Source organism: Bos javanicus, chromosome 5 (genome assembly GCF_032452875.1).
Source record: "Bos javanicus breed banteng chromosome 5, ARS-OSU_banteng_1.0, whole genome shotgun sequence".
NCBI classification, from domain to species: Eukaryota; Metazoa; Chordata; class Mammalia; order Artiodactyla; family Bovidae; genus Bos; species Bos javanicus.
In genome coordinates, this window is record NC_083872.1 from 56,749,608 (window position 1) to 56,765,155 (window position 15,548).

The window sequence follows — 15,548 nt, forward strand, 5'->3', positions numbered from 1 at the left end:
CTGCTGTCCCCTTCAGTCTGAGGCCCCCGCCCCACAGCCCGATGACCCTGGAAGGAGTGCTCAGTTTCGCCTTCTAAGTTGTACTGCTGGCTTCTCCAGGCTGTTCCCACCACCCCCATCTGAAGACCCTCCCTCTTGTCCATAGCCTAAGCCCTCACTGGGGCCCAGTTCAAACCCCACCTCCTCTGAAATGGTCCTCGACCATTCCAGCTCATAGACAGTTAATAATTGTGACACGACACCCCTGCTCCCATGGGCCAGGCCCGCACGTATCTCCCCTCACTTCACAGAGGAGGACACAAAGGAAGACGCCAAGTCTCGGGGGAAGCAACCCATCCAAGTCTGCCCAGCTGGTGAGGGGCAAAGAGCTTCCCCACCTTGCCACACCTCGGGCCTCCAGGGGTTCTCAGAGTCCCAAGGCACTGTGACCTGTCCCACTCAGCGGCCCTTCTCAGACACCCCTTGAGACACAGTCACTGCTTCCCGGGCCTCCTGTGACCCTCCCCATCCTGCCTCTCAGTGCTGGACGCACAGTGCACACTCGGTGCTCAGTACTGTTCCCACTGTGTGCACCTTAACTCTACCAGGCGGAGGTTGCAGGGTGCTAGCGAAGGGGCCAGATGAAGCCTGGAGAGAGACTTTGGTCTGCCATATTTTTAAAACTTTTCAAACAAATTGCCAGTTGTTACAGCTTGACTTGTGTTCCCTAAAAAGACGCTGAAATCTTAACTCATAGCACCTGTGAATAGGACCTTATTTGGAAATAGGTCTTTTTTTTTTTGCAGATGATCAACTTAAGATTAGGATGATCCACTGTGACTGCATACTTATATAAAGAGGAAATATGACATAGAGACCAACACGCACTCATTGGATTTTGCCATGTCAAGATGAAGGCAGAGACTGGGATGAAGCTTGTACGAGCCAAGGAACACCAAAGATTGCCAGCAAACACCAGAAGCTAGGAGACAGGCCTGGAATAGATTCTCTCTCCTGACTCTAGGAAGGAACCAACTCTGTTGACATTTTGGTCTTGGACTTCCAGCCTCCAGACTGTGAGACATTCGATTTCTGTTGTTTAAGTCACTTAGTTTGTGGTGCTTGGTTATAGCAGCCTTAGGAAACTAGCATACCAGTGTGTTAAAATGGGTAATTTCAGGTTTCCCTGGTGGCACAGTGGATAAGAATCCGCCTGCCAATTCAGAGGACATCGGTTTGAACCCTGGTCTAGGAAGATCTCCCAGGCCGCGGAGCAACTAAACCTGTGTGCCACAACCACTGAGCCTGTGTTCCACAAGAGAAGCCACTGCCGTGAGAAGCCTGTGCACCACAGCTGGAGAGTAGCCCCTGCTCTCTGCAAAGAGAGAAAGTCTGAGCACAGCAACGAAGACCCAGTGCAGCCATAAATATATATATTTTTTTAAATGGGTAGATTTCACGCAAAATCTGCCCTCCTGAAGCCAGGGCAATCTGGGGGCTGCATTATTCCATGGCAACAATGGGCCAGGGCTGAAAAACCAACATCCCTTGAGAAAGTCTGTGCCTTCCATTAACCCCAGTCCTTCAATTAACCCCATAGGTCCTGGAGGCCTGGGCACTGGGGACCCCACAGAGCCGACTCCTCTCTCCTTTGGTGCCCACTGTGCTCGTCCTCCCCTAGCCCTGTGGGCATCCCTATCTCACGCTACCAGTGACTGAACACAGGCTGTGTGCTTTCCGTGCATGATTTCACGGAACCTCCACGTCAACACAATAATGCCCTGTGCTATTATTATCCCCACTTTGCAGATGAAACTCACAGGGGCCCACAGAGATTAAGTAACTTGCTCAAGGCCACCCAGATAGTAAGTTGCAGAGCTGGAGCTCAAACCCAAGGCCACCTGACTGCAAAGCCTGAGATCTTAACAGTGTGTGACATTGATTTGTCCACAGCTTTCCTCTCCCACACGACTGGAAACTCCTGAAGGATAAGAGCTGCTTCAGGGTTATCTCTGGTTCCCAGATGGCGGTGGCACGCGGTGGGAAGGATGGATGGAGGGTGGACGGTCTGGCCCCCACCCCGCTGGTCCCCAGGCGCCCACCCTGGTTGGTGCAGTTGGCGTGTGTCTCGTCGCTGTAGTCCCCGCAGTCGTTGTCCCCGTCGCAGGTCCAGTGCTCAGGGATGCAGCGCCCGCTGTTGCACTTGAACTGGGTGCTAGAGCAGGAGTGGCTACAGCCCGCCTCATCGCTGTTGTCCCCACAGTCATTGTCTGGGGAAGGGGGTGGCAAGAAGGGAAGAGGCGAGCAGAGGGTCAGCACATGACTTTCTCTGTGACCCCAGCATGGGGTCCCCGCTCCCTCCTCCCCATTCCCAACCTCGACCCACCCCAACCTCCCCACCAAGAAAATAAAAAACAGAAAAGACACAGAAACTGCATAGACTGCAGCATGCACCATGGCCCACGCGGTGGGGGGCAGGGAGAGGTAGGGCGAGCTCCCGGAGGGCCCTTCCCTCAGTCTGCAAGACTGGGGGTGGGGACAGGATGCATTCCTTTCCCCTTTTGGCAGTGGGTGGGAACAGGGGTCTGCTTGCCTGGGGGAAAGGAAAGGGATTTCTCTGGTTAGGGAAGGACAGAGGTGGGCGGAGTATAGGTGAGGGCTCTGCTGGGGGGATAGGGTTAGCGAGGCCTGGCCCTGAGCCCCTGAGTGTGGGCATCACCGGCCGGAAGTGTGGGTGAGGGGCACTGCCTGCAGCTGGGAAGGCCCCTGAAGGCATGTGAGGGTGACTGAGCCAGTGTCCTGCAGTCTAGGCCTGGTGGGCAGGGCCACCAGACTTCTCTCCACATTTTCAGGACGCTGGAGAAGGTGGGTTTAGCTGTCCCCTTGGGCTGTGCTCCTGCCTCTTTCCCAGCTGCCTCTGCGTCTCGGACACTCTCCTCCTGCCATGCCTTGGTCTCCCTGTCCCCACCTCTCTGTCATCTCCTCTCCTGGGAGAGCTCCTTCTGCCCTCTCTTTCCCCTCCACTGTTTCCTTTCTCCCTCTGTGGTCTCCTCTCTCACTTCTCTCTGCTTTTCCTCCACATCCTAGGAGCTCTGGGGAAGGGAGCTGCATGGGGGTCCTGGGAGGTGGCCCAAGGCCAGCTGGGGCTCTAGGGTGATGGTGCATGTGCTTCTATGCACTGACCGGCAGGCTCAGGACAGGTCTTTTCATCAGAGCCGTCCCCACAATCCTTCTCTGAAACACAGAAACCGCCAAGGCAACCATTGGCACACGAGACACGGCAAAGATGAGGGGCAACGTGGCGCTGACCCAGTACATCCTCACACACGTTAGCTAGGGCTCGAGCCCCCGCTGCGACACATCACGACAGCACACCAGACAGGACCAGATCCCGGAGACAGCACACACACAACAGTCCACCGGCCCCCGTGGCTGTCGTCACCTGGTCCAGGGCTGACCGCCAGGTAGGCTCCCGAGTCTGGAGCCGGAGCCTGGAGGGGGCACCGAGGACCCCAGAAGATGGGGTTTGTAGGGAGAAGGGAGCTGGGCACGGGCCCTCCTTGCTCTGCCCCTCTGGCCATTCCTGCTCATCTCCCCCTGCCCCCTGAGCCTCTGCCAGGGGATGGGCAGCTCTACCCAGAGAGGAACAGTGCTGACAGGCAGTGGGCGGGGTCTCCCCTTGGTCATCTTGGCTCCCTTACAATGTTTCTAGCTTGTCCTTATTTCTTCCAGACAACCCGGTGGGGCAAGAGTGACCTGGAGGGGGGCCCTGGCTTGATTCTAAAACCCCTCACCTCCCACCCAGGACCTGGCTACGGGTTCTAGCTTTCCCAGGAATCAGGGCAGGTGAAGGGAGACAAGCTCTTACCATTGTCACATCTCCAGTTGATGTTGATGCATCTGCCATTGTTGCAGGTAAACTGAGTCAGGGGGAAGCAGGTGGGATAGGCTGTCAGAGAGAAAGACTAGCTGAGTAGGGTCCGTAAGATTATACAGCATCACAGCACAAGCAGGTGGGTGCAGGGTCCCCACCATAACCCACAGTCCCCTGCCCAGCTAGGTGGGGGAGGGAAGGCTAAGTAGAGGGGCCTCGGCCTGAAACTGCCCATTCATGCCTACCCCCACTAAGCATCCTTTTTTTCTTTTTTTAACTTTTTATTTTATATTGGAATATAGCCAATTAAAAATGTTGTGATAGTTTCAGGTGGACAGCAAAGGGATTCAGCCAGACATACACATGTATCCATTTCTAAGCATCCTTCCTTCAAGCAACTAGTTTCCAAACACAAGCCATGTGCTGAGTGCTTTCCATGCATGATCTCACTGATCCCCCACATCAATGCTGGGGTGCAGGTGCCGTCATTAGCCCCATTTTGCAGAGGCTTCCCTAGTAGCTCAGATGGTAAATAATCCACCTGCAATACAGGAGACCCGGGTTGGATCCCTGGGTCAGAAAGATCCCTTGGAGAAGGGAATGGCAACCCACTCCAGTATTCTTGCCTGGAAAATCCCATGGACAGAGGAGCCTGGTGGGCTACAGTCCATGTGGTCGCAAGAGTCAGACACGACTGAATGACTTTCACTTGCAGATGAAACTCACCGGGGTCTATGGAGATTAAGTGACAACGCTACCCAGGTACTAAGCTGCGGGATCTCTCCAGCACCCCTGCCCCAGGGCCCGTTCTGGTGGACCCTGCCTCCCTGTGCCAGCCCGGCTGTCCTCCATCTCACTCACCACACGAGGCTGACTCATCGGAGCGGTCCCCACAGTCATCGTCCAGGTCACATGTCCAGGAGATGGGGATGCAGCGGCCACTGGCACAGGAGAACTGGTTGGGTGGGCAGGTGCGAGCTGGGGACAGGCGAGGGTGTGAGTGCTCATAGGCCAGTCCTTGCTTTACATTTCATTTTCTTTTCTATTAGTCTCTGCCTCTCTGGAAGTCTTCCCAAGGATCTCAAAGCCATTTCTCTTAGAGACGTCATTCAAAATCACCCATGTGATCTCACAGTGGACACTTGATCCCATCACTTGAGGGGTCGCTGGTGTCCTCCAAGGAGAAGACCCACCCACCTTGCTTGTCATCACCAACCTGGAGCTGTGCTCTGCCTCCTTGCAAGTGGGGCCTCCTAGCCAACCCTGTCCTCCCTCCCCTCTGCCTCGGGTGCCCCCTGCTCCTTTCTCTTCCTGAGGCCCCTCTGTCTCCCCAAGCCTGGCTCCCACCTCTGCCCTGCCCTGGTGACAGAGGGGGGCCACTGTGGTCACCCCCCTCCCACACCTGAGCAAGTAGCATTGGACTCGTCTTCACTGTTCCCACAGTCGTTGTCCCCGTCACAGAGCCAGCGGTTGGGGATGCAACGGTTGTTCTCACACTTGAACCGGTCCGAGGGGCAGGTGTGCTGATCTGGGGAGGGATGGGTCAGGGGTCAGCCAGAGGGAGGTGACTCAGCTCTCCAGCTGCAGCCCGAGGGTCGCTGTCCCGCCAGGCGGCAGGCACTCACGGCAGAGGGCGGGGGCCTCGTCGCTGTTGTCCAGGCAGTCATTGTCCCCGTCGCACTTCCAGCGCTCCTGGATGCAGCGGCTGTTGGAGCAGGCGAACTCGCCAGGCTGGCACTGGGGTGGGGGCACGTAGGATGGGTTCGCTGCGGGCACCACCAGACGTGAGGGGGAAAGTCAGACCCAGGTCACGGACAGGTGCTGAGCCCCTGTCCTCTGCTTGTTTCATGATTTTAAAATAATATACACAGTAATATTTCCCAGGGCATAGTTTTTCATGAACATATGATCTGGATGGAAGCTGCAACTCTTTGTCAAGCCACAAGGTGACGCCTGCTCAGCTGCTTCCAGCTCTGCAATGTGGTCGAAGAATAAGGCTGCTTCCAAGAGAATCTAGAACTCCCCGGCCTTCTGATCCCAGCGAACAGACCACCTTTGCCCCTCCCTGCCATCTCCATGAACTTGGAAGTCATTTCAGGGACCCCCAGACCCTGACCTGGTCCCTGGACTTTTTCCCTCATAAATGTGTCAATTCTACAGGCAGGAGTGAAAACAGCCCTGCCAGCTCCTGTCCCCAACACTCATGCCGCCATCTGCCTTCAGCTGTCAGCAGTAAAGTCACTGTGTCCTCTGTCTGTGTTTTCACAGGGTGGGCTCTGGAAGCCCAGGAACGCCCATGTCAGTTCCTGGCTCTGGATCCCACAGCTCTGCTCACGCCTTTCTGACCCATCTCTTACCCTCTCTAATCCTGTGGGTTCCAGGGACCACTGGGTCTGGAGGCTGCATGTGTCCCCCTTGTTCCTCACCTCTGCTTCCAGATCATTCGCCTTCTCTCCTCTCTCAAAAATCAGTGTTGACTTTCATGTTATAAAACTATGTAAGCTCCTACCACCACGGGCCCCAGCATCCTTAGAGTCCTCAGCTCCTGCTTCGTAGTCACTTTCTCATAATCGCTCCCTTTAATTCTTGGTGATTTCAATGACCATGTGGATACTCTTTCACTGCAGTGGCCTCTCAGCTCTGAAGCTCCTTTCCACCAATGCTCTTGCCCTGAACCAGGCCTTAGTCACTCACTCTTAGCTGTACGCTACGGCCCACTGACCCATTTTCCTTTCTTAGGATTCTACCTAAGGAAACTGTCCTGAATCTGGGAAGACATGAAGGTATAAGAAATAGCAGAGCAGGTGATTAATAACCAGACTCTGGGCCAGACTTTCTGGGTTCAAACCCCTGCTCTCACTTTGGGCCTCAATTTCTTCATCTATAAATTAGGATAATAAAAATACCTTCCCGGGGCTTCCCTGGTTAAGAATCTACCCTGCAACGCAGGGGACGCGGGTTCGATCCTTGGTCAGGGAATTAGGATTCCACGTGCCACGTGCCATTGAGTAACTAAGCCTGTGTGCCTTGAAGCCCATAGCCACAACTAGAGAAAGCCTGAGTGCCACAACTACTGAAGCCCATGTGCTCTGGAGTCCACGCATCGCCACTGCTAAGCCTGCACTGCTAGAGTCTGCACTGCAACAAAAGATCTCGCAAGACGCAACTAAGATTCCACGTCCACAACTAAAACCCAACGCAGCCAAATAAAGAAACGTTAAAGAAAATCTTTACAAGAATATTTTAAGGAGTAAGTCAGTTACTGCATGGGGAGTGCTTAGAACCATGCCTAGTACATAGTTTGTGTTCAGTAAATGCTGGCAGTGATTATAACAAAAAACTGGAAGCAATATCCAACAGTAGAGAAATGGCTGAGTAAGTTATGGGATGTTTACTGAATGAAACACACTTTGGCCATTAGAAAGTCTGCTGATGTACTCATGACACCCTGTCAAGTGACAAGCGCAGGAAACAGCAGGTGCAGTGCGATTCTGTTTAAGTAAAGCAAATGCAGAGAGATTCGGAGAGCGCTCCCCGAACGATAACAGCACAAACTATGGGTGGTGGAATTTGGGGTGATTTGTACTTCTCTGTATATTTCTATACGTTTGCTTGTTTTTACAATGAACATGACCCACTTTTATCTAAAAATGGGGCTATCTAAAACAATGCAATAATAACACAGAAAATTTGTGGCATATATGAGCCAAAAGGGGCAGAAAACATTTATATACACTACGATTTCCAGCCATGTAAAAACCCACCTAAGGGGAAAAGGATGATGTTCACTTACCACAATGCTAACAGCACAGTGGTGGTTTGCTGGAGAAACTGGGCTTTTTCCCCCCTCTCTAATTTCCAATATTTTGAACTATTGTATTACTTGAATAATAGAGAAATAAATGTAAAAGAAGTTAAGAATGTTTTTCCCTTTTCAGAGCTGTCTTGCTCGCCACTCAAGTTTCCCTTAATCTTCATGCCCTCCCAAAACCCCCAAACCCTGGTCACTGTAAAACCCTCTAGCACCCAGAGCCTTCACTCACTCCATCCTTCAACTTTTTTTTTTTTTGGCTGCACCACGCAGCGTCTGGGCTCTTAGTTCCCCAACCAGGGATGGAACCCAGGCCCCCTGTATTGGAATCACAGTCTTAACCACTGGACCGCCAGCAAAGTCTATCCCTCAACTTCTATTGTGTCCCTCAGGGCCCTCTTTGCCTCTTTCATCTCCGATCCCCATCCAGACACTGTGGCCTTCTGCTGGAGTCTGCTCCCCCACCTCCCACCCCAGCTGGGCCCTCGTACCCAAACAAGTGACACCGTCTGCGTCCAACACCTGGTCCTCAGCGCAGGCACACTGACGGCTCCCAGGGGTGGCCAGGCACAGGCTGCTGCAGCCGCCGTTGTTCACCCGGCATTTGTTGGTGCCCACTGTGAAGGAGGGGCCACGGGTGCAGGAGAGACGAACAGGACGACAGGAGATGGGTTGTGGCAGAGTCAGGAAAGGCCAGAGCAGGGAGACGAAAGGCCAAGGAAGGTGGTGCATTAAAAGGAGAAGACAGAAAGAGGGAATGTGGAGGGGTTGAAGATGAGGAGATGGAGGCATGGGACAGGAGGGGTGATGGGGAACATGGAAGGTCAAATTGGGGTGGGGGCCTCTCTTCTCAAGAGCCTCAAAAGTCAGAGCCTAGGCTCCCTGGGAGTGCCTTCACCCCACCCACAGAAGCCTCGCCCACCATCCAGATCCCACCCCTGTCCCAGTCCTGCTCCAGGGGTACCTTGCTGCTGCTGGGCATCATACATGCGGATCTCAAAGATGGGGGGCCGCTCGCTGCGCAGAAGGGTGACGATGGGGGCTGCGCCTCCTGTGCCCCGCTCCAGGCGGTAGACACTGCCGCTCCGGTACTCAGTCCAGAAGAGGTAGTTGCCGTGGTGACAGAGGCCAAAGGCGTGGTTCAGCTCAGGACCCTCGTACACAATCTAGGAATAGACAGGGGCTTACCCAGCAGCTGAGAGACAAGTGGGGGTGCCTCAGGGAGGCTTAGGGGTTCACTGCTTTGTACACTCATATGTCCACAGCCTGGGTGTGGGCTTGTCTCCCCAATCAGCCCAGAAGCCCCCGAGGATGGGAGCTTTGCACACAGTGAAGTGCCAAAGCCTGAACCCAGCAGACACGGTGAGGGCTGGCCCACACTCCTCTCCTTTGTTGATTCATATTCATTGATACCCCTCCAACATACGCGCATGTGCGCACGCACACGCAAACACAGAGCAGTGGGCTGAGAGCCAGAATCCATCCATTCGTTTCTTCACCCGCCACACGTTTGCCAGAATCTGTTAAGGTAGCACTCAGAAACGGAGAAGATATGGTCCCTGCACTGGAGCCGCCACTGTCTCAGGAAAGGCACTCAGGGTCATCAGGGTGGCAAAGGATCTGGAGACAGCATCCCAGCGGAGGTGGCCCCTGAGAGGTGTGCCAGGTGAGGAGGGGCTGGGCAGAGGCTAGAAGGTCTGCACAAGCAACAGCACAGGGGGCAGGCCTTGACATGTACTGGGCTCATGAGTCGTCTAATGATGCTGTCCCAGTGCTGGGATGTGGGAAGCAGGGAGAAAGACAATCATAGAGATGGTCAGGACCACATTGCAGACGGCCTTAAATACCGTGAGAGCTTGGGCCACACGCCTAGACGTGCACGGAACTCACGAATGAAGCACGCACCACCCAAATGAACGAGCATACGAATACACCGTCTCTAGGTGTCTGGCACCTGTACACAGGCACTCAGTGTAGGCACACACCAGCGTGTGCTGCGTGTACATGCACAAGCAGGCTGAGGTGCACAAGATGTGTATGCTCAGGCGGTCAGGCCCGCAGGCCACGTGAACAGTCACAGAGATACTCTGAAGAAGCAATCCTTAAACAACACAAGACACAGGCACACAAGCGCACAGAGGGACACACCCACAAGCTCACAGGCGAACACACATGCAGCACTCAGGCCTGGACTCACACGGATGCCCACACATTCAGACACCCAGCCTCGGTCACACACACACGCAGTCCAGAAATGCACACATGAACACCTACACACAGCTGCACGCCTGCCCACCTTCCGGTCTGTGCCATTGAGCAGGATGGTTTCGATGCGGTCATAGAAGGCATCCACCCAGTAGAGGCGCCCAGCTGGGATGTCCAGGCTCAGCCCATTGGGCCAAAGTACTGTCTTGGAGGTGACGAAGATGTCTCGGTGTGAGCCGTCCATCCAGGCCCTCTCTAGCCGCCCTCGCCGACTGTCCTTGGGGTCCTCCTCCCAGTCAGTCCAGTACATCCACCTGTGGGCAGTTACTGGTCAGCATCACATGGGCCACCCCTGCCATCAGCATCCTCCCCTGTGATCCTAGGCCAGGCAGGCCCTCCCAGAGCCCCTCACAGGGTCCTCTTGCCCTGCTCATCCCTGGCCCACACATTTCATTCATTCATTCATTCACTCCTCCATTCAACAAGTAGGTGCTGAGTGCCTACTGAGTTGGGCACAGCTCTGGCACTGGAGGTGAGCCCAAGGCTGCCAAGACCCCTCTCTCATGGAGCCCATGTCCCACCCAGGACACAGACAAGAAACAAGTCAGCCAGGAGGGTCACACACTGGAAAGCAATAGAGGTCAGGAGGGACTCCAGGAAGGGGGACAGCATAGAGACTGAGAGTGCAGCTGGTGAGGAAGGCCTCTCCCAGGAAGTAGCACTTGAGCTGATGTGAACGCTGAGAAGCAGCCCCATGTGTAAATACTTGGGAGTCCCAGGCTGAGGAACTCCAAGAGCAAAAAGCCCTGAGGGAGGAAGGGCTGGATGCTGGTTTGAGGAACAGACAGCAGGCAGTGGGAACAGAACTTCCAGATGCAGGAAATGAGGTGCAGAGGTCAAAGGAGCTGCAGGCAGACCTTGTAGGAGCTCAGGCTGATGAGGGCTCAGGGAGCCAGGGGAGGGCTCTGCTGGGAGTGACAGGACCAGACTATTCCTATGTATCACTCCCACTGCCCTGTAGGTAAGGACACCTTTTCCTCTCGGTCAAATTTTCGCTGCCCTCCCCCGTCCACTCTCCATCTTACCCCCCAGTCCTGAGGCCCATGGAACTCAGGCTCTGAGTCCCTGGCTCTCCCTCTCCTCGCCCCAAGGCCCTGGGAGGACTCACCCATTGAGCGGATCCACCACAATGGCCCTGGGGTGTGTCATTTTGCCCTCGATTAAGGTCTTTCGGGTCTGAGCAGCTTTCTCCAGCCTGGCCACGCTGATGGTCTTCTTGGGTCCATCATCCGTCCAATACAAATTGTCCCCCATCCAGTCCACAGCCACGCCTTCCACATTGTGGATGCCTGCAATGGGGCGGGGCGGGGGGTGGGCAGAGGGGGAGTGTCAGAGGAGGCTCAAAACTGCCTCTGGTCCTTAGGATACCTGCACTTTGGAGCCCTTGGCTACTGGGGAGCACAGGGAGCCTCCTGGCCCTAGATGGTGGTGAGGCTGGGCTGGGCTAGGAAGATGGAGGAAGCAGATGGGAGGGTAGAGGAAGGGGATGGGAGGTCATTTGTGCTACAACATCTGTGTTGAGGCAGTCTCTCAAAACTGCACATGGCAGCGAGGAAACCTCCGTGGCGTACACGGGCTCACTCGGGAAGGTATGTCGGCCTGAGGTGGGTAGACAGCTGGGACAATAGACATGTGACTCTGGGTACAAGTGGAACACTACATGCCAGGCCTAAAAACCCTGAGCTAACAAAATAAGTTAGGAAGTGATTTCTCACTTAGCTCCATGCTTCATCTCCAGCTTAAATAGCAGTTCCCTGGGAGAGAGAACCCCAATCTTTTCCTGATGAGGAGTTACTTTTGGTTTCCCCAAAGTCTTATGATTGCTGACTGCTGAGGTTCTCTGAGTCGAGGTGGGGCATGGGGAGCAGGACCAGGGGTGGTAACCAGTATCAGTCAGACGGATTGGTCAGGAGGGCAGGTTTGGGAGTTCAGAACACCCGGCAGGCATGGTGCAGCACTAGGGAGCTCAGAGCCTCCACGCAGGTGGGTATTCAGAAGACAATGCACTGTTGACCTGCTGGGGCAGCTTAGAGGGAAAACTGGATTCCATTCACAAAACACGATTTTCTCAGGGCATGTAAGCCTGCAGCTCTCGGCGGCTGTGAAGTCCGGCTACACAGACCCTGTGTGTGCACATGTATGCCTGCTCTGATTCGGAGCCTCAGGCCTCTCGCTGGCTGTGCACTGCGTGCAGCTACAGGGCTCAGAGCCAACGGCAGAAAGACCCTGAGTTTTCCCAAGGGCTGGCAAGGACGCTGCCTTACCCATCCATCCTCCTGCCTCTTTTCGGCTCAGCCAAGAAGGGGGTCACCCAGGGGTCAATCTGTCTATCCCCTCATCTCCATGCCAACCAGCCCAGCCAGCCAGTTACCAGGGGACTCTCCACGCTGGGAGGGAGGGCATGGGGAGACAGATGCCCAGGCCCCACATGGCTTCCTGCTTCCTCAGGTGCGTGCCACCTCCCGGGAGTCCCGACCATCCACCTCCCACTCTGGGGCCCTTACCGTCCTTCAGGATGGTCTCCCGCTCCGTGCCATCGATCTTCTGGCGGCCAATGAGGTAGCTGGTGGTGTCGGCAAAGTAGATGAAGCCGGTCTCAGCGTGGAAGTCCAGGGCTCGGGGGTTCATGAGGTTCTCGATGGGGATCATATGCTCGTCGGGAACCTTGGCCCCCATGTCCATGCCCCGGATGATGCCAGGCCGGCCCTTGCCATACACGAGGAACAGCTCGTGTTCTGGCTCTAGGGCAGGCACAAGGAGGGGCACAAAGTCAGACAGACACACACACACACACGTGCACACAACCACCACGCAGCCGATGCTCCGCCTGCAGTGAGTGGGTGGGGGCAGCACGGGGATCTGAATTACATGGACAGACACAAAGCCTGTAAGGCCCAGGGAACAACGCCCTGGGGGGTGGTTTCCTGTGGACTCCAGGGGTGGAAATGGAGCAAAAGTAGCAAGTAGCATGTTTTCAGTAAGTACCCACTGTTGAGTAATGAAATTAGTGGCCCAAATAGGTTGGAATCTGATCCCTTTTGACCACTTCCTCTGCTGCCATCCCAGTCTAAGCCACATCACTTCTTGCCTACGCCGCAGAAATAGCCTCCCGCTACTTCCCTGCTGCCCATCCTCCCCTCAGCAGTCAGCATGATCATTTTCACAGAAGTGAGTCAAATTTATAAAGCCACCCAGAGCTCCTCATCCCAGTTAGAACACAATCCAACCTGGGTCCTCATCTCCCTCATTCACGTGGGTCCCCCACCCCATCGCCTCCTTGTTGCTCCCCAGCACTCCAAGCTTACACTGGCCTCTGAACCCTGGCACTGCAGATTCCCTCTGCCACAAACGCTCTTCCTCCAGGTACGTGGTTCACTTGATCCACTTCCTCACTTCACAGAGAGTTGGACTCTAATTTCAATTCCACAGAGATGCCTTCCTTGAGGGCCGTCTCAACGGGAGCCTTGGCTGTCATCATGAACGCCATGCTCCGCTCTATTTTCTTCCTAACACCTACCACCACCCGAAGTCATTTTTGTGTTTGCACACCTCCTCTGCCAGACTATAAGCTCCACGAGGCCAGAGACAACATCTATCTTGTTCATTGCTGAACCCTTGCTGCCAGGACAATGCCAGACACAGTGCGTGCTCACTAGATACTTGATGAACAAATGAAGGGCTGAAACAGGCCAGTTGACAGTGTTCTGAGTGGGAGCCTGAATGGGATAGTGGGAGAAGCCCTGCTCTCAGATGGGAGTTCAAGTCCCAGCCTGCCCCTCACTAGCGACAATACCTTGGTTAAGTCCCTCCATCTTTCTGCATCTTAGAGGGAAGGAGCTGGGCTATGGGAGGCAGACTCCTCCTGTCTCATCCCAGCAGGCACCCAAGCCCTTCCCCAGCACTCACTCTTGCACGACTTCCCGTCACTGCCCAGGCTGAAGCCGGAGCGACAGCGGCAGGTCCGCGCCTTGTGGCTGTTGGCCAGCAGGCAGATGTCGGAGCATCCGCCTGGCTTCCCGTACTGGTCGTTCTCGCAGGCATGGCTCCTCACTGGGGCAGGGTGGAGAGCCGGTCAGGATCCGTCGAAGTCCCTGTGCCAGGCCCTGAGAAGGCTTCCTCAAGTCTGATCACACTCCCTCCTACTGCTGTCTTTGTATCTGCTGTCCCCTCCAGGGACTCGGAAGCTGCAGGACTGGGATCCCTCTACCCTCACACCACCCAGTCTTGAGACTTAGGCGGGGACTTTCGTGGTCAGGGGACAGAGCCACACTGCTGCTCACAGCCAGGTGCTTCTACTCGAGACCAGCCAGTGAACCAGGAGGGGTGATGGACATCCTGAGCAGAAATGAGGGCAAGGGGCTCCCGGGGTGGGATTCGGAGGCTGAGGGGCGGACACGGGGAGGCATTCTGGGGTAGATGACTCGGAGAAGCAGTCATGACACAAGAGAATCAGGGGTGCCCACCGGAGGGTCCCGGAAGGGGCTGCGGCGTGCCACTCACCTCGGGGCTGACGGCGCTGGTGGTAGATGTGGAGGGCACCGCCCTTGTCCACACGGGTGACCACCTGGTAGTCAGTGCTGTTGAAGCGGTTCACGCGGATCACGCTCGTCTTCTGCTGGGCGTTGGCATTGTCCGAGTTGGTGGCATAGAGATAATTCTCAAACACGGTCAGGCCGTACAGGTGCTCAATCTGCGATGGGCAGGCAGGAACCATCAACACAAGAGGAGAAGAGATTCCTACCTCCACCGCTGGAGAACCTGTCAGCTTTGCATCCAGACTCCGTGACTTGCATTCCTAACTCATCCCCCCATTATCCAACTCCTTGCTTTACTCCTGGACTATCTTCTCTGGACTATCCTTTCTTGAGATTTGCTTGTCAAACCCCACTCATCCTTCACAGGGCATCTCTTTGAAGGGCTTCTGGAATCTTCTAACCAGAGACGACACTCCATTTCTGGCTGTAATCTACTGCCTGGTGATCTGTGGATTTACTCTATCTCCTCGGCTCAAACCCCTTGAGGAAGGAACCAGACCCCTCCCTCTCAGAATCAGGCACATATCCACTGATGGAGTGACTTTGCACTGACCAGAAGTTGGATCCTACCCTCTGTCCACAGAGAACATTCTTAGCCCGCCTCTAGCTCCCAGCTTTCGGGAGGGTTGAGAGGACAGACTGGCCCCAAGCAAGCCTGATAACAGCCCCCATTACCTGCATAATGTATCTAAGGTGACCTTCTGTCCCGTTTGTCCAAGACTGACCCCGGGGGACTTCAAGAGTCAACACTGGGACAGTCTTGGGCAAATCGGGATGGATGGTCACCCTAATTACCCCAGAACAGAGATGCCATCTTTGGGCTGGAAGGGCTTCTAGACCAGGCTCAAATGCTATTTCCCAGCGGTGTGACCTCAAGCAAATCACTTAACCCCTGTGAACCCTGACATTCTTCAGCTACCAAAGGGGAACTGAATCACCCTGCCAGCTCATTCTTCAGGGGTTGCTGTAGGGATCAAATAAGAAAAGGGAAGTAAAAAAGGTGTTCTCTAAAATGACTGTGGCCATCCAAGTGGAAGTCACGACCTGTCCTCTCCCTCTGTGCTTGTGTCAACCCCTCACATAC

The 15,548-nt window shown here is 55.0% G+C and overlaps 1 protein-coding gene across 4 annotated transcripts in view; it reads right to left on the reverse strand.

The window, feature by feature from the left end:
• Window positions 1-15,548, reverse strand: part of LRP1 (LDL receptor related protein 1) — an 80,931-nt gene that overhangs the window by 39,292 nt on the left and 26,091 nt on the right. For all 4 annotated transcript variants that reach the window (XM_061416718.1, XM_061416716.1, XM_061416717.1 and 1 more), the window contains exons 9-20: window positions 14,430-14,619; window positions 13,836-13,979; window positions 12,434-12,670; window positions 11,038-11,218; window positions 9,961-10,183; window positions 8,629-8,830; window positions 8,156-8,281; window positions 5,479-5,619; window positions 5,256-5,381; window positions 4,715-4,831; window positions 3,848-3,928; window positions 2,082-2,249 (exon numbers count right to left, since the gene is read on the reverse strand). In XM_061416718.1, the coding sequence (XP_061272702.1) occupies window positions 2,082-2,249; window positions 3,848-3,928; window positions 4,715-4,831; window positions 5,256-5,381; window positions 5,479-5,619; window positions 8,156-8,281; window positions 8,629-8,830; window positions 9,961-10,183; window positions 11,038-11,218; window positions 12,434-12,670; window positions 13,836-13,979; window positions 14,430-14,619 (1,936 nt within the window). The remainder of the gene's footprint in view (window positions 1-2,081; window positions 2,250-3,847; window positions 3,929-4,714; window positions 4,832-5,255; window positions 5,382-5,478; window positions 5,620-8,155; window positions 8,282-8,628; window positions 8,831-9,960; window positions 10,184-11,037; window positions 11,219-12,433; window positions 12,671-13,835; window positions 13,980-14,429; window positions 14,620-15,548) is intronic.